At 52.0% G+C, this 25000-nt stretch overlaps 4 protein-coding genes across 6 annotated transcripts in view; all 4 read right to left on the reverse strand.

Annotated features, from left to right (window-relative positions):
- Positions 1–2979: 2979 nt before the first annotated feature.
- Positions 2980–6181, reverse strand: rpl35a (ribosomal protein L35a). Its single transcript, XM_030108312.1, has 5 exons — positions 6121–6181; positions 5660–5696; positions 3456–3608; positions 3227–3371; positions 2980–3068 (listed from the first exon to the last, which is right to left on the reverse strand). Exons 2-5 carry the CDS (start codon positions 5668–5670, stop codon positions 3045–3047), a joined length of 333 nt encoding a protein of 110 aa, XP_029964172.1. The 5' UTR covers positions 5671–5696; positions 6121–6181; the 3' UTR covers positions 2980–3044.
- Positions 6182–10716: 4535 nt separating this feature from the next.
- Positions 10717–17404, reverse strand: dvl3b (dishevelled segment polarity protein 3b). Its single transcript, XM_030108274.1, has 15 exons — positions 17241–17404; positions 16227–16296; positions 16005–16138; positions 15812–15870; positions 15521–15665; positions 14344–14443; positions 13881–13950; positions 13235–13374; positions 12884–12960; positions 12405–12472; positions 12243–12323; positions 12041–12175; positions 11764–11931; positions 11324–11443; positions 10717–11185 (listed from the first exon to the last, which is right to left on the reverse strand). Exons 1-15 carry the CDS (start codon positions 17402–17404, stop codon positions 10950–10952), a joined length of 1767 nt encoding a protein of 588 aa, XP_029964134.1. The 3' UTR covers positions 10717–10949.
- A 179-nt stretch (positions 17405–17583) lies between these two features.
- Positions 17584–22833, reverse strand: rnpepl1 (arginyl aminopeptidase like 1). Of its 2 annotated transcripts, none has more exons than XM_030108265.1 (11): positions 22583–22833; positions 21173–21709; positions 20948–21088; positions 20703–20854; positions 20111–20460; positions 19910–20023; positions 19716–19828; positions 19491–19593; positions 19138–19365; positions 18686–18828; positions 17584–18619 (listed from the first exon to the last, which is right to left on the reverse strand). In XM_030108265.1, exons 2-11 carry the CDS (start codon positions 21638–21640, stop codon positions 18356–18358), a joined length of 2076 nt encoding a protein of 691 aa, XP_029964125.1. In that variant the 5' UTR covers positions 21641–21709; positions 22583–22833; the 3' UTR covers positions 17584–18355. The 2 variants fall into 2 exon arrangements, with proteins under 2 accessions (XP_029964125.1, XP_029964124.1); XM_030108264.1 differs by having other exon boundaries at positions 17586–18619; positions 20111–20463; positions 22583–22831.
- Positions 22834–23309: 476 nt separating this feature from the next.
- lrch3 (leucine-rich repeats and calponin homology (CH) domain containing 3) overlaps positions 23310–25000 on the reverse strand; it is a 9808-nt gene continuing 8117 nt past the window's right edge. For both annotated transcript variants that reach the window (XM_030108262.1, XM_030108261.1), the window contains exon 19: positions 23310–25000. This exon is cut by the window's right edge and continues 144 nt beyond it. In XM_030108262.1, the coding sequence (XP_029964122.1) occupies positions 24986–25000 (15 nt within the window). In that variant the 3' untranslated portion in view covers positions 23310–24985.

Consider the following 25000-nt stretch of genomic DNA (forward strand, 5'->3'; position numbering starts at 1 on the left):
GGTTGTGTTGTTGGTCAGTTGTGTTGTTAGTCAGTTGTGTTGCTGGTTGTGTTGCTGGTCAGTTGTGTTGTTGGTCAGTTGTGTTGCTGGTCAGTTGTGTTGCTGGTTGTGTTGTTGGTCAGTTGTGTTGTTAGTCAGTTGTGTTGCTGGTTGTGTTGCTGGTCAGTTGTGTTGTTGGTCAGTTGTGTTGCTGGTCAGTTGTGTTGCTGGTTGTGTTGCTGGTCAGTTGTGTTGCCGTTGTGTTGCCGTTGTGTTGCTGGTTGTGTTGCTGGTTGTGTTGTTGGTCAGTTGTGTTGTTAGTCAGTTGTGTTGCTGGTTGTGTTGCTGGTCAGTTGTGTTGCTGGTCAGTTGTGTTGTTGTCAGTTGTGTTGCTGGTTGTGTTGCTGGTCAGTTGTGTTGCCGTTGTGTGTCTGTGCTGCAGTCACCTTGGCTCCCTCTGGTCTTTGTGCTGCATGTTAAACAGGAAGGCTGCTGGCTCGCTCCCATCATGCACTGCAACAATCAGTCCCTCGCTGCTGCGGAGCGACGGGCGATCAATACCGGTGAAACCCGACACCGTCAGGAAGGCTGCCACCAAGGTCGGAGTCCGTCTTCATCCCCACCAGCGCTGTCGTCACCGCACCATCATCTTCATCAACACCGCCCTTCATCACATCTTCATCATCGTCAACACCATGCATCATCTTCATCACATCATCATCATCATCATCCTCGTCATCCTGTTGTTGAAAGTTCTCGCTGTTTCTTCCTTCATCTTCTTCTCCTGCTGTGAACCGTCACCTCCTGAGTTCTCAGTCCGGCTCCCAGGGGCCCACAGAAAGGAGCGGGGGGGGGGGGGCACCGAGAGCAGCGGGGGCCCGGGGGGGGGGGCACCGAGAGGAGCCTTCACTCAGAGACACAGAGGAGGAGGAGGAGGAGGAGGAGGAGGAGGAGGAGGACTGTCAGCCTGAGTGAGGGATGAAGAATTAATTACACTTCTGACCATTCATCTCTCTCTCTCTCTCTCTCTCACACACACACACACACACACACACACACACACACACACACTGAAGTATCTTAATGAAACTTGTTGTCCGGCCGCTCGTCGCCATGGCGACCATCAGCGACTGAAGCAGCTGCAGCAGAGCTGGACAGATCCCGCCGTTCCCACCGCTCGCGGAGCGGCGGACGGCGGTCCCGCTCTGGACACGCCCGGCCCGTCCTGCACTCTCTGGACTGTTTACACTGTAGATCCTCACATGTGGAATTATGTAGAAAGGAATTTGAGGCGACGACCTGACGAAGGCCGAGGGTTCGCGGCACTGTCAACACCGGGAGGAGGGGCCGCTCCGCCGCGTCAGAGTCCCGCCGCCCTCAGGGAGAACCGCGTCGAGGCAGAAAGAACAGAGACGGAATAACATGAAATAAGTCCCCCCCCCCTTCTGGGAAATTTGCTCTGTGACAGTACGAGGAACTTCCTGTCGTTTGATTATTTCTGTTCTCAGTTTAACTTCAGTAACAGAAACAATGTTGTTGCACAGTTGATTATTTCTCAGAATTTTCTTCAAATGAATGTAAAATATGTCTTCAACACTAAAACTGCCAAACTTGCACAAGGAAGAGAAGTTTTCACTGGAAAACTAAAATTTATTTTCATAGAACTGTGTCTCAGTTTTGTAATTCTTTAAAAAAAAAAAAAGAGGCTGGAAAGTTGAAGATCCAGAAGTTTTCACTTGTTTGAGGAACCAAATGAAGGAATTCACCTTAAAACACTCAGTGATACGAAGATAAAACCTTCAGGATTCCATCATTCAGCCATGAACAGTGTTCATCTGTGGACAGTTCAAAATACACAAACCTGGACAGTTCAGAATGAAGCCAACTGTGTGTCTGCATGCCTCTACGAAGGTGTATGTGTGTGTGTGTGTGTGTGTGTGTGTGTGTGTGTGTTTAAAGTATCTGTGCATGGATGTGTGTCTGTATCAGAGACTGAACCAGGAAGTGACGCCATTACCAGGTAAATCAGGAAGTGAATCAGGAAGTTTAGTTTAGTTCAGCTGATTTCATTCATTGTAAAAATAAAAGCAGATCGGTTTAACAGTAGTTTTAATTCACATGAATGGTGGCAGCTGGCCAGTAGGGGGCGCTCAGGCACCGCCGCTGGGGTTTTGAATTTTATTTTTTAATGAATATATATATTTTTTTAGCAGCATGTGTGTTAATTCGGGTCTAAATCCAGGGGCTCAGAGGAGGTTTGATTTACACAACCTTTGACGAAACTGTTTTTTTCTTTCTCTACTTTCCTCAGAGATATTACTGACGTTGTTCAGGGTGAAGGTATCATTTTGTGTAATTGCTGTCAGACTCGGCCGATATCAATAAAGCATGTCGTCGGCCGTGTTGCATTTGATCTCAGTTGTGTTCCTTTATGTCTTCTCTGAAGGCCTCCAGGGCTTTTTGGGATCAATCCCCGACGGTTTCTTTCCTGAGGAGTTTATTTGACTTTATATTGGAGTGAAAATGTCTGACAGACCGTGAAGGCTGCAGGTGATCCCTGATGTGGGTCATCCAACAGCTCAGCTGGTCAGTGAAGGTTTCTGCTCATGACCCTGGTGACCTCCAGACAGCTGATCAGAGCATGTTCAGACTTTTCATCAGTCAGTTCCACCGTTTCCACGCCGTCACGTCTCGAACCTTCCATTTGAAGCTTAAGCTGACGTACAGAGCTGCTCCTCCAGCTTGTATCCATGAAATTCCCTCACATTTCAGGAAAAAAAAAACGGAAGTGACAGTCACCAGGTGAAACAGGAAGTGGATCAGGAAGTGAGCTTCCCAGGTTCAGCAGCAGGTTCTGGAACAGCTTCTGGACATGAATCAACATCTGGAAGCAGCTCAGTCCGAAAGATAATTTCAACTCTTAAAACACCTCAAAAAAAGAAAGAAAAAAAAAACCCTCCAAACCTCCAGTTTGTTTAAGAACGAGAACGAACCGGTTTCTTTTGTTTGTGATGTTTTTATTGATTTGTACAAACAGCTGGCGGCCATCTTCCTCCTCGTTGTCGTCACACCCGGGAGGGATACAGCATCTGGAACAGGAAGAACATGCCGCTGAGGTAACCATGGAAACCAGACTCAGCACAGGCTCCGCGAGATCCGACTGGACCAGGCAGACCAGGAAGTTACACCGGACTGGTCAGCGGAGCCCAGCCCGTGACGACGTCGTCGGGTTGGGCGGCGGACTCACCACCCTGATGCGGTGTCCGATGGCCTTGGCGGGCAGGTTGCTGCTGAACTTGGCGCGGACCATCCCGCTGTTCCCGTGCGCGCGGGTCACCTTGCCCCAGATCACCCGGGTCTTGTTGGGTTTGCCGCCGGGCGTCACGGTGTTCCTGAAGCGTCCACAGAGGCGGCGGTTAGCGAGGTTAGCGGCGGGGGGGGCCGTCGGCGGCGGCCCGCGGTCGGGCGCCACTCACCTCTTGGCTTTGTAGACGTAGGCGCAGCGCTTGCCGAGGTAGAAGTCCACCTCGTCGCGGCTGTAGCAGCCTTCCAGCTTCAGCAGCGCCGTGTGCTCGCGCTGGTTCCTCAGGCCGCGCTTGTACCCGGTGAAGATGGCCTTACTCCACAGTCTGCAACGGAGAACAGCGGCGTGAGCAACGCCGTGCACAGGAGGAGGCGGGCCTCGCCACGGACGGGCTGGCTGAAGCTCCGCCTCCTTCACACACACACACACGAACGCCATGTGACGTCACTCCTCTCAAAGTCATTTTTCAAAAGATTCCCAGATCAGCCAAATTTTAACAGCTTTTCCAAACATCCTGGTTTTAGTTGAGCACAAAGGAAATTTTACAAAAACCCAAAACCACCAATGACGAGCCTCCTGATGCTAACAGCCATTAGCGTGTCCTTGTTGCTTCATAGCAGCAGGCAGCGGTTATGGTGCGTTCACACCGGACGCGTTGCTTCACGGGCGTCACTGACAACTCAAAGCTGACGCACGTAAAGTGTGGAATTCGATGCGTGTTCATCTACACATGACGCCTGCAACGCTGGCGACGCGCGGGAGGGGGAGGAGCTTCTGTGGCCTGTCTTCATGTTGACAATAGCGGATCCCATCGGACACTGGCTCGGCTTTATTTAATAAAGAAAGCCAGAAAACGGCGTCGTCAGGCGCCTGTGCGACGTTTTTTGGGTTCATCCCATCCTGCAGCGGCGTTCGCAATTTGGCGAATTCCACCATTTGCTCCAGGAGCTGCGTGAGGACGAGGTTCGCTTTCAGCGGTACTTCCGCCTCTCCCGGGCCGGTTTGACGACCTTCTGGCCCGCATCAGCGCTCAGAGTGCTCGTTTGTGATTGAATGACGCTCTGCGTTGACGCTTCCAAAGTTCAGTTTTCCCAACTTCAGGCGCCGACGCCTGTGACGCACGTCGCCAACGCTCGAAAAGCTCAAAAAGTGCGTTAGGTCCGTTGAAGCTCGTCCACCAGAGGCTGAATGTAAAAGCAACGCGTCCGGTGTGAACGCACCATTAGTCATCGTCAGTCTCCTGAGGAGACGCAGGCCTTTCTTCTTCTGTGGTAAATCTGTGCGGAGCAGCCCCACAAGCATGATGCTCCCTCCGCCGTGCTCCACAGTGAGGACGGTGCTCTCTGGGTTCTGGTCTCTCTGACCACAGGGTTCTAGTTTGGTCTCATCGGTCCAGAAATCCTTCAGTCTGTGTTCAACCTGTCTCTTCTACAGAAATGGAGGATGCTCGCTGCCCATTTCTCTGCAGGGCTCACCGGTCCAGGTCCGGACCCGGTTCCCTACAGACCCAGGCCAACCCACAGCCAAAACACAAGGTCCTGATTTCAAACCTGAAGGGGAGCTTGTTGAACAGACTCTACAGTAGCGGCTCAGTGGATGATAAACACACCAGCTGTGTGTGAGTTTATTCGTCTGACGCGACACCAGCAGCCAATCCGGTGTGTTTCAGAGGCCGGACGTTCAGATTCCACAGCAGACGGATGTGAGAGTTAATGCCAGTGAGCAGAAAGAGAAAGACGGGCGAGACGGAGGAAGCTGAGGAATAATAACCAAACACCACTCTAAAAAGACAAGCTGACGGTGGAAAAGAGCATTTAATCCAGAATGGACACTTTCCTTTCTGCTCATCCGAAACAACGGCTCTCAGCAGCGTCAGATCAGAATACAGGTAGTCCCAGAGTCCAGTCTGATCCTGAGACTCGCTTCCACTGCCCGTCTGGACTCAGCTGGCCGTGTTCAGTCACATTCTACTCTCAGGAAGTCAGAGTTACCGCTGGACCTCGGCACAGGCAGTCATTAGGACTACCACTTTCCTCACATCTCCTCCACACACACACGGCCACGACGCAGCTTCCCCACACTGAGGAAAACTAAATCCAGCTCCAGGCTCGCCGGTGAGAAGCTCCACCTGCGTCTGAGGAAGACCCGGACTCAGTGGGGTCCGGGTGGAATGTCACAGAACTCAGGTTTGGTGTAGCAGAACCCTCTGCAGCGACTTCAGTGGCTCATAAGAAGGTAACGCTCAAGGAAACACGGTTCTGAGGTGTTAGCAGCACTGAGAGGAGGCGGGGTGTTTCAGAAGAGGGCTGGAGGTGCAGCAGGAACAGAGGAGACCAACACCAACAGCTAAACATGGAGACAGACGGCTGGACTGACCTTCCAGGCATGGTGAGTCTTGTTCAGGTGAGCTGACCTGCAAATGAAGGCAGAACCATCAGAAAGAGAAACATCAGTGACACACACACACACACACACACACACACTTCTCCACTTCACACAGCTCAGAGACAGACACCAGGCTGAGACCGGGACTGTGAGCCCGACTGATCCGGGACTGTGACACCAAGCTTGGGTCAGGACTAAAGGACCGGGACCGGGACTAACACCCGGGCTGAGGGACCGAGCCCGGGACTGAGGTGCCGGGGCTGTACGGTTCGCCCTGAGCTAAGGTAGCCCCTCAATCCGTCCTCAATCAGCGCCATCCGCCGCTCGGAGCCGGGCAGAACCCGCCGGGAGGACCCCGCTGCCTGCGGCCGGACCCCGCAGCGGGTCTGGGCACCGATGAGGGACATTAAAGACGGTTTTATAAAGTTTTGGAGGAAACGCTGTTAGCCTACCTGCTATAAGCGCTTGAACATGGAGGGAAAGGACCTCACCGAGGCATGCTGGGAAATTAGTCCGCACTGAGGTGCCCGCGCAGCTGCCTGAGCAAAATGCTTTTCCTTAACCTCCTGATTTCCAGTAAAAACATAATTCAACTTTGTTGCCGTAATAAACGTGTTTTATTATTTATTTATTTATTTATTTATTTATTTATTTATTTATTTATTTATTTATTTATTTATTTATTTATTTAGGCAGAAACATAAAAGTGTTAAAAATTAATGAAGGAAAGAAAAAAAGAAGCTTAAATTCAACTTAATCACTGTGAAATAGACACTGCAATTTGTTTCTGACATATTTGTACATTAAATAATAATATTGCATTTATTTAGCACATGGAAACTAGAACAAGACCAAATAAAATGTTTTACCATAATGTGACTATTTCAAATTTAGATGAGACAATAATAACAGTCTGCAACAAAACAACAGACACCGTAAAAACACTTCAAAAAGAAAAATGTTGGATGAGAATATGGAAGTTTAGACTAAGGGCAGGTCGTGATCCAGACTTGTGTTTCAATGAGACTAAATGAAGGATCTAATGAGACAACCTGGACTCAAGGGGTGCAAACAGTTTCTAACTGGGCATCAATCAAAACAGCTGATCCGCTGATTGATAGAGGTAACCCAGACCCAGTGGGTGCAGGAGTTAACCCCAGCTCCGACCATGAGGAACCGGCTCCCAGTTCTGCTTCACCTCTCTCCTTTCTTTCATGCCTTGTTTCATAACTACATGTTGTTGACCAATGTTTCTCTTGTCATTGTTTCTCCAGCTCTCAGTTTCAGTTTCAGAGGTTTTCTGTTGACTGGAGCTTCCAGCTGGAGCTGCGTCTGGACTCTGGACCATTTTCTAGTGAAGCTGCTGTAGGTTCAGCCTGCTGGAGGCCTGAAGACACTGAGCTGCTGTCCTCTCTCCTGCCATGTGGGACAATTACCTCTGTACTGAAGAGACTGGTCCTGGAGCAGCTCTGGTCCCTCTCTGGTCCTGGAGCAGCTCTGGTCCCTCTCTAGCCTCACCTGGACCCCCTCCAATCCACCTACCAGTGTCAGCTCGGGACAGAGGATCAGGTTCCTTCTCCTCAACCAGCTGGCCGGCAGCAGTGTGAGCCATGAAGACATCTGCAGTGTCTCCAACACCATCAGCTGAGAGGATGCAGGAGGCCAGGGTAGGATGTAGTAGGATGCAGGAGGATGCAGGAGGACGTAGGAGGATGTGGGAGGATTCAGGAGGATGTGGGAGGATGCAGGAGGATTCAGGAGGATGTAGGAGGATGTGGGAGGATGCAGGAGGATGTAGGAGGATGTGGGAGGATGGGGGAGGATGCAGGAGGATTCAGGAGGATGTAGGAGGATGTGGGAGGATTCAGGAGGATGTAGGAGGATGTGGGAGGATGTGGGAGGATGCAGGAGGATGTAGGAGGATGCAGGAGGATGTAGGAGGATGTAGGAGGATGTGGGAGGATGCAGGAGGATGTAGGAGGATAGGGGAGGATGCAGGATGCTAAAGGAGAATACAGGAGGATGGGGCAGGATGTGGGAGGATGACACTTGAACTGCTGACACAGAGTGACAATAAACTTTCTTATTTTCCAAGAGTAGCGGTTCTGCAGGGTGCTCAACAATCACAGACTTGTTTCTTTGAAATGACTTTATGATTACCAAGCCTCTGCTGATGTCTTTAAATGGATTATGATGTGCCCCCCACTACATGGTAGATCTGGTTTCCAGCTTGGCAGAGAGCTAAAGTTTCCCCCATGAAGATCCAGGAGTCAGCAGGTGAGTTCAGCTCATTTATTGAAGACAAGTTGTAAAAGGGACATACAGAATTCAGAAAAATAAAGTTAGTTTGCTTTGTGATGGTCTTTCTTTCACATTAACAGACTAAAATGAACATTACGTAAAACAGAAATTAGCTTGATGCTAACTTAAAGGTGCTGTAGGCAGGATTCAGCATCTTCGCCATCTTGCTTAGGTTTACCTAAGCAAGATGGCGATTTGACCCATCTAAGATGGCGATTTGAAACCCAGCACAGCCAATCCTGTCCTGTTTTCTCTGACATCACGCCCTTATGCAAGTTAAGCCCCTCCCACAAGAACGTGCGACGAACACCCCTCGACCAATCAGGATAGAGCCTCATGGGCTCTTCTGATTGGTCAAAGATACCTGGAGCTGTCGAGATTCCTTTTCAGCTCAGAACAGAGACAGATGGAAACGCTGCGCCCTCGCGGTAGTGCAGTTATGCTACACTCCTAAAGGATTATCAATGGATACTCTAACATTTAATCCAAAGAAAACACAGAAAAATTAGCATTGACTAGCAAAATCCTGCCTACAGCACCTTTAACATGGAAAAATCCCGTAGAAGCGCTAACGCATTAGCATCATTTCATGGTTTTAACATTCAAATACAAACGTGAGCAGCTGGACTGACCCCCCCAGTCGCCCCGAAGCTGACTGAAACTACAGCAAGGTGCCACAAAAAACATGGAAACAACAGGTTTCTATTGTTTTCTTTAGTTAAAAAACAAAGACTAAAATATATATGCTTCGTGATGCCCCCTGGTGGAGAACCGGGTAACCGGGCCGACAGCTGCTGGACTCATGGCAACTGGGCGACATGGAGGATTTTGTTCAGCATGAATCCTGTCGCCCGATTCTTCCCCAAATTCAATAAAATCTTCCTTTAATGAAACTGAACCTAGTATTAAAAAAAATCAGCAACAGTCCTCTTGTGTTTGCAGAAACCTGGTCCAGGACCCGGGAGAGTCCAGGACTACCCAGGTCCTGTCCGATCTGGGTTCACGCGACTCTTCCCAGGACAAAGTATGGAGAAGCTGACGTGTGGCGCGTCTGCAGCTGATGTTGGTCCTGAACCAGGTTCTGGCATAAGGGGCACCAGGGAGGCCGGTTCTGGATCAGAGTCCCAGGAGACGAGCATGAAGCTGCAGGGAAACCGTGTTTTCAAACCTTTTCTGTGGCCCGTCCGACAGGAAGTGACTCCACCACCTTCAGATACACACACACACACACACACACACACACACACACACACACACACACACACACACACACACACACACACACACACACACACACACACACACACACACACACACACACACACACACACACACACACACACACACACACACACACACACACACACACCTGTGACCAAGCAGGAAACACACACACTCTGGGTGCTGTCTGTCAGCGCTGTATTTTCTTTAAGTTTTGATTTTCTCATCGAATGCTACAAAAATCAAAACCTAAAAAAACCACAGAGCTGCAGTGGGAGTTGGGGGGGGGGGGGGGGGGGGGCACACAGGTCCTGTGGGGGGGGGACATGTCCACTGGCGGACCCGCTGCAGTCGCTCTCCATCACCGGGAAGTCTCTGCAGAACCCCGTGACGTCACAGCGCTCTGAAGGTGAACCGCGGGAAGAGCGGTGACGTCACAGCCTTCCTCCTCGACATGACGGAGAACCAACATGGCGGCACCGTCCGTCATCAGCAGCCATCACTGCGGGCTTCCAAACGGAACCGTTCCCCCTCGCCACATGCTCCCGCCCTGTAAACCCGCTAAACACTCAAACACGACGGCCTGGCGCTCAATGACGATCTGGAAACAGTTGAGCAGGAAAACGCCGATTAAAGGTCCGGATCGGTACCGGAGAACCCCCTCCCCTTACCCGGACCGACAGCGGCCGCTCTGTGAGACCTTTGTGTCCGCTAGAGAAGCCTCGGTCCCGGCCCGGTCCTGGACCACCGTAATGACCGTCTGTGAGCTTCCGCCACGAACGGATCGTCGCGCCGCTGCTCCGCTCGCGGTCCCCTCGCCCCGTTTCCCAGCCCCTCCGTCTCCCAGCGGAGTCCCTCCGTCCCCCGGGCGGCCTCGCTCCGTCCCCGGGCCTCCCCGTCCCCCCGTCGGGACGTTTGACCGTGAAGCTCTGTCTCCTCCGCTCGGAGCCAAGATGTCGGCGGCTAGAGCGTCAGCTGACGGGCCTGCGTCCCGCTCCAGACACCGCCCTCCTTCACAGAATGCTCCGGGACAATCCCGGCGGCTTTTCAAACCTCCGCAGACCGTCGCTGCAAATTTAACGGCACCCGAGTGTTGATGTAATTCCTACACCGGCGCTTCCCGTCAGCTGCCCCCCTCTCCGAGCCCTCACTGTCAGGGCGAGGAGGCGGCGCTTCGGAATGGAACGCGTCCCTCCTCCTCCTCCTCCTCCTCCTCCGCGTCAGGAATAAGCTCCGGAGCAGAACCACCGGGAATCCGAGACCGGAACCACCGGGGGATCCAGATCAGAACCACCGGGAGTCCGAGACCGGAAACACCGGGATACCTAGACCAGAACCACTGGAAGCCCAACACTAGAACAACTAGGGGTCTGAGACCAGAACCAGCAGGACACCAGGCCTTCCATCAGCGGTCTGACGTGGTTCTACTGTGGTTTCTGGTTTGAAAACATCAAGCTCTTCCTCTGATTCTTTATTGTGTTTGATACATTCACAGAAGGACAGATCTCTGCCAGGACAGAGGCGGCAGCCAGCACAGAAACAGACATACAGACAGGAACAGAAATAAATACGGCTGTGAACGTGTTCACTTTCACATGTGATCAACGGTAAATGCTACACAACGCTGGACCCGTGTTTCAGCAGGGGGAGGCGGTCCTGCAGTCTCTGTGCCCCAAGGTGTGGTGACATCATCACTCCCAGGGGTGACATCATCACTCTCAGGTGTGACATCATCAACCTAGGTGTGACATCATCACATCTACAAAGACATCACCGGGGTTTCCGATGGCCACACACAGGGGCCGTGGCGAGTCTGGTCACTGTTACCATGGACACCAGAGAGAGAGGAAGGCAGAGACTCTGCTGCCCCCTGGTGGAGGTCAGCTGAAGCACCGACATCCTGATGGATGACCCCTGGTACTCCTCCACTTGACCCCCCAGCTGCTGCTCCTTCCTTCTGCTGATCATGACAGTTTGAGCCACTGCTGCAGCTCTCTGCAACACACACACACACACACACACACACACACACACACACACATAGAGTATAAACATGTCAGAAAACACGATGGACAATAAACATCAAACAATTTAAAACACAAATTCTCCAGATTAAACACTTCTGGCTGTTACCGTCGCTGTGTGGGCTCCTTGCAGCTCCACCTCCGCCCCTCCAGGAGGAGCTGTAGGGGCCCGGGTCTGGGAAGGCCGGGGGATCACAGTCCGATCCTGGGCTGAAGACTCCATCATGATCTGAAGACAGCACAGCAGAGGAGGGTATTGGATCTTGAAGGCCGCTTCACTCCTGACACTAACATGCAGTTCAGGAGACGCAGTGTCTCCACCTGTCCCTGTCCGGCGTCTTGGGCGAGATTCTTCTGCATTGTATCACTACTCTACTTCACTTCCACTAAATTCCCCAGCGTGGAGTTTTGATTTATCCAGCTAGCTCTGGATAAAGATGGCATCCTCAGCCTCGGCTGAATCAGGTCATCATTCATCAACATTTATTTGAGGGGGCCAGGCCCCCTCTTGCCCCTGCGTAGACCTGGCCCTGCTCCTCAGCTCCTCACCTGCACACAGGTGTCCAAACACGTAGTAGCACTGCTCGGAGAAGGTGACCTTGTTGATGGTGTGTCTGATCAGTCCGTCCTTCAGCAAGTTGCCGGCATACTTGCGCGCTTCTCGGCGGTCGCTGAAGCCCTCCACGTTTCGGTGGAGCCAGTCCACCACGTCGGAGCCTGGACGGGTGGAGGGCAAACCTGGATCAGTTCTGTGAGGAGGAGGGATGGGGGCGAGTACTGCCAGATCCGGAGCCTTGGAGGAATCGGGGCCCCTCCCACCTCTTACCTATGAAAGCATTTGGGATGGTGATCTTCAACCACATCCGGTCTCGAACTTCCACACCTGACTCTGGGTTGCTCATCGCCTTGACAACCAGCATCATGTCACTGTGGATAGTGAGCTGGTTTTCCCCGTGCACCCCTGAAAAACAGCAGTCCATCAGAGGATGGACATCCTATCCTACACAGGGAGTGTGTCAGAGACAAACCGTAGTGTGGGAGGAGTCTTCCTGTCATGGCGGCCGTGTGGGACACCCAGGCAGCGGGGTCGATGGGACGGACCGGCTCACCTGATGGGGATTTTGGGGGAGTTACTGAGTGACAGGTCAGTGCAAACAGCAGCTGACTGTGTGTGTGGTGTGTGAACTCACTCCTTGGTAGTCTGAAGCAGCCCTGCGGGTTTGGGTCCCAACACTTCGCGACTGTTAACGTCACTGGACTGCAGGAAACCACAGAAGAGAATCAGCACCATGCAGTACCATAAAGAACCACAGGGGGCAAACCGCTGCAGTACCACGGAGAACCACAGGGGGCAAACCGCTGCAGTACCATGGAGAACCACAGGGGGCAAACCGCTGCAGTACCACGGAGAACCACAGGGGGCAAACCGCTGCAGTACCACGGAGAACCACAGGGGGCAAACCGCTGCAGTACCATGGAGAACCACAGGGGGCAAACCGCTGCAGTACCACGGAGAACCACAGGGGGCAAACCGCTGCAGTACCATGGAGAACCACAGGGGGCAAACTGCTGCAGTACCACGGAGAACCACAGCGCGAATGACAAAAAAGTTGAAGTAGTTGCAGAAATAGAAGTAGAAGTAAAATTAGTATTTTAAGGGACGTCTCACCTTGGTTTGTGGACGATCTCTCGTAGAACCTGAACCGCATCATCGTTGCTCATATTTTCAAAGTTAACGTCGTTGACCTGAACAAAACAACGGAGGGCTGTTAGGGTTAGTGCTGACAGTAAGACTAGCAGGGGACACTACGGCAGAATTTTCAAGATACTCTGCTTCATTAAAACATTATTAATTTGAGAAAAACAAAACAAAACATTGTAACAAGGGTTAGGGTTAGGGTTAGCCCTTAACCCTAACCCCAACCATTAAAAATCAAGGGCCACCCTGCAAGTGACCCGCGGGCCGCCAGAGGACCAGAAGCTCCAGTATCAGTAATATCAGCAGCAGGGAGGCGAGCACCTGCAGCAGCATGTCTCCGGGCTCGATGCGCCCGTCTGCTGCCACCGCTCCGCCCTTCATGATGGAGCCGACGTAGACGCCTCCATCTCCTCGCTCGTTGCTCTGACCGACGATACTGATGCCCAGGAAATCGAATCTTTCTGTGGAGAGACAGTCTGCTTCAGAGCCAGCTCACAGAGAGCCCAGGAGGAAGAGGGGTGGAGCTGGTCCAGAAAGGACCAGATCGAGAAAGTAATAGCTTAACTTTGAAAGGCAACGGGGCTGAACTGGAATGTAATGCTGTGTCTGAAATGTGGCCCTTCATTGAGAAAACTGATGGACCTGGTCTAGAAGATGAAAGACCTGGTCTAGAGGAAAGTGAACCTGGTCTACAAGGTGAGAGACCTGGTCTAGAGGGGCGGGGACCTGACCTAGATGGACATGAACCTGGTCTAGAAGGATATGGACTTGGTCAAGACTGACAAATATCTGGTCTAGAGGGCCATGGACCTGGTCTAGAGGGACATAGACCTGGTCTAGAATGACAAATATCTGGTCTAGAGGGCCATGGACCTGGTCTAGAGGGACATAGACCTGGTCTAGAATGACAAATATTTGGTCTAGAGGGCCATGCATCTGGTCTAGAAGAAGATGGATTGAAACTCACCCATGTTGAGGCTCACAGTGACAATGTTGAGAGACATGGTAGAGTCGGTGACGCTGCTGAAAGAGACAGACTAAAGGACAATCGACCAATCAGCTATGAGACTTCATCTGTTTGACTGCATGTATATAAATATACACCATAAAGCCAAAAGTATTTGCTGAGCTGTCCCAATCGCTGAATCGAGGTGTTCCAGTCTCTTCTGTGGCCACGGTGGGGGGGGGTTTAACTGAAAGAACGACGTTCTCAGGAGCTCAGAGACAGAAGGCCAACTGATCCATAAGTCTGGTCATCAAACAACTGTCAGTCTTACTAGAGCCAAGTGGAAACGGTTCAGAACAGCAACTCAACCACGAAACCCCTGAAATCCTGATCCTGAAACAAAGGGGGGGGGGTGTCACGCAACTTCACATGGAGGGAAGGCAGGTCAGCAAATACTTTTGGCAATACAGAGCACGTTGGTCACCTTCTCCATCTGTTGTGTTTTTGGTTTCCGGTGGCGACGGCGCTGTCGCCTGATGAGTCTTGGCGAGGAGCCGCTCTGCTCTGTCGACTGGCTTAACCTGCTGTGAATCACAGAGAACAGCTGGATTACAGGCCGGGCGCTGAGGTCTGATCACACCGACGGAACCACTGCTCCACCGGGCCATCGACCGGTCCAAAGGTCCAGGACAGGACGATCCGGGTCGGGTCCGAGGACGCCGAGGAAGAACTGCAGGACTGTTTGGATGAGCGAGACGCAGAACGATACACTGACGGTGTTGGACCACACCGAGATCTGAGAGGAAGGTCCACCAGAACCAAGCAGGACCAGAAGGTCCACCATATCCAAGAAGAATGAGAAAAACTCCTCGAGAACCAGAAGCTCCACTACAAAAAAAACAGAACCAGAAGCTGGACCCAAACCAAGAAGAACCAGAAGCTCAACAGCATGTCCTCAGGACAGACCAACAGAGTGTGTTCTGTCTTCGTCCTTCGTTCTCTTCCTGCTCCTTCTTCTACAATCTTCTTTTTGAAAGAACGGTTCCTTGGTTTTGTTTTATAATCTGACCTCCTGACCTTCTCTCACTCCTTTGTTGAATATTAGCAGAAACACTCTAGCTTTCAGCTTTACAAAGAAGACATTAGAACTTGAGAAGGAAATGGCTCTCAGAGTGCATTTTAGCTGAATTCAACACATTTTCTGTGTAAATTCAACTGAAAACAGCAGAAAATTCAAGCATCATCAAGCGTTCCATCAGGACCAGAATTCACTAAGTTTCCCCAGACACTTTGGTTTTTGGTGTGAAAGTATAAAAAGAGTAAACTGTCCCATCATGAGAAGAAATACTGACACAGTTTCTGGTTCTTAAGCTCAAAATGCAGAAAATCACAGAAACATCTGGTGAAACCATTGACGTACCTTCGGAGGAAACCCAGAGACAAAAACCGAGACGGTCCGCCTGGCAGGAACATTAATTCCTGCTCTCAGCTCGGAGGGGACACTTTTATCTGGGGGACAATACCACTGGCAGCCGCAGTCACATGAGCGGCGGCGGCAGCCAATCAGAGCGGAGCAGCGGTCCACGGGTTAACTGGAGCAGAAGATGGCCCCGGGGCAGGAAACGCACCCAGCTCGCTTCAGTTAGCTTAGCATCGCTCACCTTCCTCCGGAGTCTTCCTCAGACGAGCACAGGCTGCTGATTTCCAACTGGCTGCTCTGCCGAGCCGACGAGCTGTCACTGACGCCCGGAGGCTCCGCCCCCTCGCCGGCCGCCGGGTGGTGGACGTGTCCATTCAGACGCCGGTCTGAGGACAGCAGTCAGGACAGAGAAGACAGCCAGAGACATCCTCCAGTCAGAGACGTTGACTGTTGACTGTTTTCTCTCTCTCTCTCTCTCTCTCTCTCTCTCTCTCTCTCTCTCTCTCTCTCTCTCTCTCTCTCTCTCTCTCACCTTGTTCGCCCCGCTCTCTGTGCAGACCTGCAGTCTGAACCTCTGGACTGACAGCAGCGCTGAGAGTAAACAACAACAACAACAACAGTAAACAACAGGTTAACACACTAACAGAACAACTGGACAAGTAAACAAGCAGGTGTGTGCAGGTGTCCGAGGGACTCTGGTGCTCCAGGTGGTCTCAGCTACTCACTGGAACGACGGCGGTCTGGATTCGCCGATCCCACCGGTTCGCACCGTCGGGGGCGGGGCTATGCTAGTGGGTGTGGCCAAAGACAGGAGATCTGACCCTTTGAAGTCTGACTGACAGGAATCACATGACACCACCTGAAGAGGAGAGGAAGGATAACACACCTGTCCCAGCGTGTGTGTGTGTGTGTGTGTGTGTGTGTGTGTGTGTGTGTGTGTCCCTCACCCAACAAACCACTCGTCCGTTCACACTCGGCAGCGTTGTGTTATCATCACTGATCTCCTCTTTCACCACCCTGAACCAGTAGATCAATAATAGTCATTATGACTGGCATGTTGTCATGGTTACACTTTTTATTTCATTCTCTTTGAAAATATGTCTACATATCTGTAAAACTATCTGTGTAGCTATCTAGAAACACTGCATATCAACTGCATCTATATATCTATGCCTACACAGTCCTTATACACTCATATCAGTAACTAGAATCTGGACATCTATAAAAGATTTCAATCAAATTCTGTCATTTTTCCACATGATTATTGTTCAGAAACCCTGATCCTCCTCCAGGACCAGGTCTGGTGGGATGAGGATCAGGTCTGAGATGATTCAGGTGTGATGTGGATCAGGTGTTTTGTGGATCAGGTCTGATGTGGATCAGGTCTGGGATGATTCAGGTGTGATGTGGATCAGGTGTGATGTGGATCAGGTCTGGGATGAATCAGGTCTGATGTGGATCAGGTCTGAGATGATTCAGGTCTGGGATGATTTAGGTGTGATGTGGATCAGATGTGATGTGGATCATGTCTGATGTGGATCAGGTCTGAGATGATTCAGGTCTGGGATGATTTAGGTGTGATGTGGATCAGATGTGATGTGGATCATGTCTGATGTGGATCAGGTGTGATGTGGATCAGGTCTGGGATGAATCAGGTCTGATGTGGATCAGGTCTGGGATGATTCAGGTGTGATGTGGATCAGGTGTGATGTGGATCAGGTCTGGGATGAATCAGGTCTGATGTGGATCAGGTCTGATGTGGATCAGATGTGATGTGGATCAGGTCTGAGATGATTCAGGTCTGGGATGATTTAGGTGTGATGTGGATCAGGTGTGATGTGGATCAGGTCTGATGTGGATCAGGTCTGGGATGATTCAGGTCTGATGTGGATCAGGTCTGGGATGATTCAGGTCTGATGTGGATCAGGTGTGATGTGGATGATGTGTGTCACGTGACTCACCCGCAGTCTTCGTCCACGGACTTGAAGAAAAACCTCACGTGCGTTTTGTTGAGCACGTTCTTGAAGTCGGCCAGGGTGACGCGCTGCGCGGGCACGCCGATCCGGATCAGGTAGGGGGTTTCCTGGTCCTCCAGGTGGTAGATGACCCGGGTCTCCTCGGCCATGCTGCCAGCCGCTGGACGCCGTGACGTCACTTCCGGGGCTCCCTCACGTACAATAAAGGCTTCCTCGACAGCTGACGACGGCTACGTTTTACTTTGAAGACACCGTTTCCGGTCTGAACATTACATTAAAAATCGAGGCAAAAAAAACCCGGAACCTGCTTTTGCTTGGTAAGTTTTATCTTTCTTAGAAAAGAACAAACTTCTTTTTTTTAAAACTTTATTTATTCATCAAATAAATCAGAAAAATAAAGCACTGAGGTTTTTCTTCACCCTGAAGAGTTGAAGTCCAGGCTGGGAACAGTGTGAACGAGCGTCAGGAGCTCACACCCGAGAAATGTTTTCCATGTGGTTCTTCAAAGTTCTCCAGACAGATAAAAAAAGCTCCCACATGAAGGCGGAGCAGCGCGCACACACACACACACACACACACACACACACACACACACACACACACACACACACACACACACACACACACACACACACACACACACACACACACACACACACACACACACACAGGAGCGTCTCCCAATGTGGAAGAACCTTGACTCTTTATGCTCTTCTGTCGCCTCTAATCCCAATCCTAATCTGTGTCTGCCTACCTCCTATTCTGGCATCGTCAAAACAACCAGTGTCAACAACTCTTTAAAACGTGACACACACACACACACACACACACACACACACACACACACACACACACACACACACACACACACACACACACACACACACACACACACACACACACACACACACACACACACACACACAGTCTCTCTCCAGGCTCCTTCAGATGACGCTCAGTTTTCCTATGCTCCTGAAGGCCTCCTGCCCGGCGCCGAGGCGTCGGCAGCGGCGTCGGAGCGCGTCCTGCTCTCAGACGGCCTCCTTTGCGGCCGCCGGCCGTACTTTGACCAGCCTCTGAGGTGAGGGTTGCTGGTGGAATCAGGCCGACACGTTGACGTTCCGCAGGGCGCTGGCAGGACTCGTGGCAGCGGGCGGCTGCTGTGGAGGGGCGGAGCATGGGGGGGAGGGCGGGACGACGGGGAGAGCCGGCGCCGTGCCGCCCGGGAACAGGATCTGCTGCAGCGTACGGCGAAGGTTGGGGTGCAGGCGGTGCTGCGTCTGGTAGAAGATCTCCACGGCGACGCCCTTCATCGTGCCGGCGGCCAGGTCTTCGTACAGCGGCACGGTGTACATCCGGGACGTCTGCACAGTGAGCTACACGTCAGCGGGGCACCGGAATCGAACAGGACTGTGGAGGCGGGACCTTACGTGCTTTTGCAGGAAGGATCGAACCCGCGGCTCCTCGGGGTGAAAGGAGCTCCTCAGGGCCACCTGCAGCCAGCGCACCTCCACCTCCGCGTTCAGCCGGGCGAAGAGCGCCGCGTACTGTGAGGAGAGCGCCGCCATGACGCCTGAGGGGGATCGATCAGCACCGTTAGTGGAGGTACGCTCATACGCAGATGATACACAAATATGTCTGTCTGTCAAAGCAGATAACATTGGTCAATTATAGGAACTGAAGAAAAGGCAGAGGTGGATCTTTATGGAGGAGAACCACCGAGGTCCAGATGGAGTCAGACCAGGAAGAACCACCGAGGTCCAGATGGAGTCAGACCAGGAAGAACCACCGAGGTCCAGATGGACTCAGACCAAGAAGAACCACCGAGGTCCAGATGGTCCAGATGGACCCGTCTGCAGCGTTGACAGTATCATTTGCGTACTTGGCGTCAGCGGCGAGGCGTCCAGCAGCCGGTCCAGGAACAGAACGATCTGGAACGTGCTCCAGGACGAAAGGTCGAAGGTGTCCAGTCGTGCAGGGTCTGGGGGTTCAGAGGTCGTCCAGAGGTCACACAGATCCTGGACCGGACCAATCAGAGCCGTCCCGGCTGACAGGTTCGGTTCGTACGGGGGAGGACCGCAGCCGCTCAGCCAGCGCTCGAACTCCACGCCTGAGGAAGCAGAGAACCAAGGGAGGGGCGGAGCCTCAGAGGAGGGTGGGGCTTAAGGGATAGGCAGAGTCTCAGAGAAAAGGGCGGAGCATCAGACTATGGAGGGGCGGAGCTTGTTGTTTTACCTTCTCTCTGACAGTCCGGGCTCAGCTCTGGGAAACTGTGGAGAAACAAGTCGAGGAGGTCCTGAGCCACAACGCTGCGAAACTGGAACTGCAAGATGTAGTCCTGAGCGCACACACACACACACACACACACACACACACACACGGTTATAAATACATACAGTAATAAATACATAAAGGTGTGTGTGTGTGTGTGTGTGTGTGTGTGTGTGTGTGTGTACCAACCCTGAGGAAGGCGTCGAAGCGTTGGACGTCCCCACTCAGTTCAGACAGATATGAAACGAAGCAGAAACCTTTCTCGTAGGTAAACAGGTTCATCAAAGAGCTGGGATTCACACCTGAGGAGGGGGAGGGACAGGTAGTCGTGTGTGTGTGTGCATGCGTGTGTCCGTGAGCGTGTGCACGTGTGCGTCTCTCACCGTGGTCAAACTTGACTTGCAGCTTGCTGACAGGGTTGTTGTCCCCGAGGAGACGCAGCTGTCGGTGGAGGGCGTCCAGCCGTACCACCGTCTCCAGGCAGGTGAACGCCTCGCCTGCGGGAAACGAGAGGAGGAAGAAGAGGCGGTGGATGAAACGCCGCGCGGCTCCGGTCGTGCAGCGTGTTCGGCGAGAACCGCTACCGTAGGCCTCGGTGGTGATGCGCCGCTGGGCGTAGGTGGCCAGCCCCTCGCTCAGCCACATCTCCTCCCAGGTGGCGTTGGTCACGGCGTTGCCGAACCAGGCGTGCGCGATCTCGTGGATGACGTCTATGAGGAGGAAGTCGCTGCTCTCCAAGATGGAGGCGATGATGAAGGTGAGGCACGGGTTCTCCATGGCCACGATGGGGAAAGACGGCGGCAGGAAGACGATGTCGCACCTGCCCCACAGGTACGGGCCGAACAGGCTCTCGGCCACGGCCAGCCAGCGCTCCACGCTGCCGCCGAGCTTCTTCACCGCACAGGACAGCAGGCAAGGCTCCGCCCACACCCGACTTCTGAGGACAGAAACCACAACCTGCTCTTTTCATCATATCTAAAACTGTTTAAAATCTTCACCCCGACAAGTTTCATCAACCCGAAAGAGATTTTTCATTTTTTTTGGAAAAAGTCTTTCCTTTTTGAGTATCTATCAAATTTTCTGTCACTGAGCGATGCTTAAAAATGTTTTTAAGCTCATCTCAATGTTTTTTTAATCATGCCCAGGTGTGGGCGGAGCTTATTTTGATGTAGTGACCTCGGGCCGACGTCCACGTGCTGCAGCTCTCCGGCCACCAGCGCCACCAGGTAGGACGGGACCGGGAACTCCATGCAGAACTGGAACACTCGATCCGCTTTCGAGAAGGAGCTCTGAGAGGCACTCATCAGGACCGTGACCCCGTCTGGGACCTGAGGGCGGGGCGGGTTCAGCGTGTTGATCAGAGCTTCACACACACCCAGAGACCAGCGGGGCGGGGCGGGCTCGGGGGGGTCGGGACTCACCCGGACCGTCGCGGTGTAGGTGCTCTTCACCGACGGCGTGTCGAAACAGGGGAAGAAGGAGCGGTTACAGACCGAGTGTCCCTGAGTGAAGACCAGAGGACGAGTCCGGCCGCAGGTCAGCTCAGAGTCCAACCACCAGATCTGAGGACAGGTGGACAACACGCTTCACCGACTGGACCAGGACGGTCTAAGAACCGGCCCACAGCCAGAGTGACGGTGTCTTACCGCAGGCCCGTCGGTGGTGGTGTAGCGGATGGTGATCTGGATCAGCCGGCCCAGCTTGACGGCGCCCGCCGGCAGGCTGATGTTGAGCGACGAGCCAAAGTCTGTGAATGGGTCGACCCGGTACGTGAGGGAGACGGGTTCGTCCTGACCGGTCCCGGGGACCTTGTAATCGATGGAGTGGATCAGGAGGGACGGGTGGGAGTCCAGCACCAGGGAGCAGACACCCAGCTGGACCGGAACCAGGTCCAGGACCAGCCAGCCACTCATCTCTTTCACCGCGAAGTTCAGCCGCAAGTCCAAGTGGAAGTGACGCAGCTGGAAGCTCCGGAAGTTCGACGCCGACGCCACATCCACCAGGGGGCGCTGTGGGGATCCGGGACCCGGACCAGCCAGGACCCGGGTCCCAGAAGTCGGGGAGGATTTACGGCAGCAGCAGAGGGAGGTCGGCGTCTGCCGGAGCTCCGCCATGGCTAGACGAACCGGGGACCAACACCGGCTCAGATCCGGACAGCATGAAGACCAGAACCAGAACCAGACCTGCACCCAGATGAACAGTCAGACTCCAGGACCAGTTTACCAGATAAGTAGTTGACACTTTAACAAAACCTCTCATTTTAAATGGGCAAATCCAGAAATGACCAAATGACAGAATGTAAACAAACCTGAACCAACCAGAGTCCAAAGGGTTCAACAGTCTCACTTCAACCTGCTCGGTTAACTTGCTCCGATTTAAAGGACACGTTCAGTTCAACACGAACTCTTTGTTAGCTAACCAAGTTTTACAGCAGTGCCTGATAAGAGTGTCTTATTGACCAGTTTCAGCAAGTGTCTCATGTCATTCTGGAACAAGCGAGTCCTGAACCAACTGGCCGCTCAGCTCTGACTTTCACCAGGTTCAGACACATGTACATGGAAACTAAATGTAAACTAGTCCAAATTAGGTTAATTAAAAACAATTTAACCAAAACTAACCCACCTTCACCAAAACTAGTCCATATTCCTGGTTTAAACCCACCTAAACCAAGACTAGTCCACATGACAGGAGCAGTCAAACTTAAACCAGGATTAAAACTTTAATCCTAGTTTGAAGTGGGATTAGAGTTCTGCTGCCGCCCGGAGGTGAGCGCCTTCAGCCGCGCCGGGGAACCAGAGTCCCGGGGAAGGCAGCGCCTTCAGCCGCGCCGGGGAACCAGAGTCCCGGGGAAGGCAGCACCTTCAGCCGCGCCGGGGAACCAGAGTCCCGGGGAAGGCAGCGCCTTCAGCCGCGCCGGGGAACCAGAGTCCCGGGGAAGGCAGCGCCTTCAGCCGCGCCGGGGAACCAGAGTCCCGGGGAAGGCAGCCGACAGGAGCGCGGCTGGAGGGTGGAAGTTGGAGCAGCAAACAGCGGCAGCAGGAACTAGTTGAACTAACCTGGTCAGCGCAGTCGGCCACAGGAGCGGGGTGTTATTAGCTTTAGCCTTTCGGAGGGATCCATCCGGACTGCAGAGGGCAGACGCCGGCTCCTGCCCACGGCTCATTCCGCCGCTCCCGCTCCCGCTCCCGCTCCGACTCACGGCCACCGGCCCCGCGCCCCCCCCCCCCGCTGAGAGGAGCCCCCGAGCGGCTCCGGGAGCAGAAAACACCGGCGCAGGAGCCGAGAACCGACGGGGCTCCGCTTCGGACAACCAGGAAGCAACAACAGCGGCAACAAAGTTTCTGCAGGCCGCAGGGGGGCGCTGTGCGACCGGGGGGCGTTCACCCAGTCACCCGCCCACTCATCCAGTCACCCATTCACTAGTTCAAACAGGTCATTTCAACCTAATCTAAATGTCCAAAAGCAAGTCCTCTGAAGATTTCACAAAGAAAACCCAACAATTCACCATGAAGCAGGAGGAAACCTGAAGAACCAGACTCCCAGGGTGAGAACCCGCGTCTGGGTCTGCAGATTCCTCCACCTCCCAGCCCGCTCCCACAGGCGCTTTTATGCCAGTTTGATCTTTAATTGTTGGCGTTTTGTCTTCAGACGAAGGTTTTGTATTTTGAACTATAAATGAAGTTGAATTGAATTCACACATAAACATAAACATGCAGACCAGACGCTAACAGAGCGATGCCGTGTTCCTGTTCATGTTTATACGATCTGATGGAAAGTCTCAGACTTTATTCAAAGTTTTATTTAGGGACCCTTTTTTTTTTATTACAGCTGTTTGTACTTTTCAACACTTTTTAAAAAAAAAGAAAAAAAAGAAGTCAGTTTGTCTTTTTGGAGCCTCTGTCATTCAACCCCCACACCGCCAGTCTGCATTCAGGAGCTCTCGTGCTGCGTTCAAGTGCTTCAAGTGTTGGCAGCTGTGGTCTGTCCCACATCACCTGAATGCAGCGAGACCCTCATAAATACAGCAAACATTAAAAAAAAAAAAAAAAACACCAACAAAAACACAAAACCCTCCAGAAATCTTAAATTACACACAAGGCGGTGTCGTTCTGATCACAGCATTTCTAACAGGAAACAAATGAAAAGGGGAGAGAAACTTGTTTTCACCATTTTTACAACACTCTTCAATCCGGTTCAGATGGTCGTTCGGGAAACAGGACGGGAAAATACATAGCTCCTCTTAAGAAAAGTTAAGAAGAATAAATCTCTGTTTTGTAAATATTTACAGAATAACATTTATACACGTGTTGGCCTGAACCAATCAGAGCACAGCTACATGACGTCATCCCCCCCCACCGGGCCCGCCCCCTTTTTCACAGAACCAGACTCTGATTGGATCTGAGAGAGACACTGGCAACACCTGTCCAGGTTAGCGCTGACGCTACATTAGCTTCAGAACCCACTGAGGTAGCAGTGTTAGTATCAACGTTTACACCAACCACGGCTCAGGCACATCGGCCACGGAGAAAACTCGCGATTACACAAAAAAAAAGAAAAAAAAAAAAAGCCCTCAAGTAAAAATTAATGTCAACGGAAAACCCCCGACGCTGCGGCCGCTTCCGCTGCGAAGTGGAAACTAATCAGAGTTACAGCTCGTACCTCGTCTAGTAACAGTCGAGTCTTTACAGACTTTAATCGCGACATTTCATGACACACGGCATTTATTCTGACCTGTAGTTAACTTTGCTTAAAGTTTCTTAAATACGCGAGTTCGAGTGACGCTCGCTCATCCCAGATGATGGGATCGATAATCCTTTAGAGTCTTACTTGATAGTGTTAGTCATGTCAGCATCAGTGAGCTGAACATCTGAGAGGCAGTGTCTACAAACGTTAGCGTGTAACAAGTCGCCTGTGAAGAAGTAAAAAAGAAAAAAAAGGTTAAACCCGGGTTAATTTCAGTCAGCGACGGAAGACTCTATATTTTGAGTTCGTTAATAAATTAAAGGAGGACTGCTTCTTTAAAGCGAAGCCCCCTTTGTGGTTCAGCAGGACTGAACCTGGCGCCGGCGTTCCTGTCTCCATCAGACCCATCAGATCCACCCGAGGCCTCCGACAGGACAGCCCGTCTGTCAACACTTTTAAAATACAGTTTGGAAAATACAAGAAAAACTAAAACTTTACTTTCAATCAATAAAACTTGGGAACATTTATTAAAGTATCGCGACCTTAAATAATTTGCTCTTCGGGGGGAAAAAAAAACTTTTCTTTCGTTTTACGATTTGTTTAAAATCAAAACTTTCGTGTCATAGTTTCAGTTTTTAAAATTTACATTTGGACTTTTTAAAAGTCAAATCCTTCAAAGTCTAAAGTCCGACTTTCTTTTCTTTACAGGACAAACGTGATCAACGGCGGTAACCATGGCGACGCGATGACGTCACACAGCTGCGACTGGCCGCCGGTCAGATGGTGACGGA

The sequence above is a fragment of the Salarias fasciatus genome, chromosome 14 (assembly GCF_902148845.1).
Source record: "Salarias fasciatus chromosome 14, fSalaFa1.1, whole genome shotgun sequence".
Classification (NCBI taxonomy): domain Eukaryota; kingdom Metazoa; phylum Chordata; class Actinopteri; order Blenniiformes; family Blenniidae; genus Salarias; species Salarias fasciatus.

Coding starts and splice junctions, on each gene's coding strand:
- rnpepl1 (XM_030108264.1), bottom strand. CDS start 21,640: ATGGCGGAGCTCCGGCAGACGCCGACCTCCCTCTGCTGCTGCCGTAAA. Junction 19,829..19,909: donor GCAAGTCAAGTTTGACCACG/GTGAGAGACGCA, acceptor CCCCCTCCTCAG/GTGTGAATCCCAGCTCTTTG. Junction 19,594..19,715: donor GCTTCGACGCCTTCCTCAGG/GTTGGTACACAC, acceptor GTGTGCGCTCAG/GACTACATCTTGCAGTTCCA.
- dvl3b (XM_030108274.1), bottom strand. CDS start 17,404: ATGGCCGAGGAGACCCGGGTCATCTACCACCTGGAGGACCAGGAAACC. Junction 12,473..12,883: donor GAGATCGTCCACAAACCAAG/GTGAGACGTCCC, acceptor GGTTTCCTGCAG/TCCAGTGACGTTAACAGTCG. Junction 11,444..11,763: donor GTTTGGACACCTGTGTGCAG/GTGAGGAGCTGA, acceptor TGCTGTCTTCAG/ATCATGATGGAGTCTTCAGC.
- rpl35a (XM_030108312.1), bottom strand. Junction 3,372..3,455: donor TACGTCTACAAAGCCAAGAG/GTGAGTGGCGCC, acceptor TGGACGCTTCAG/GAACACCGTGACGCCCGGCG. Junction 3,069..3,226: donor TCGGACACCGCATCAGGGTG/GTGAGTCCGCCG, acceptor TTCCTGTTCCAG/ATGCTGTATCCCTCCCGGGT.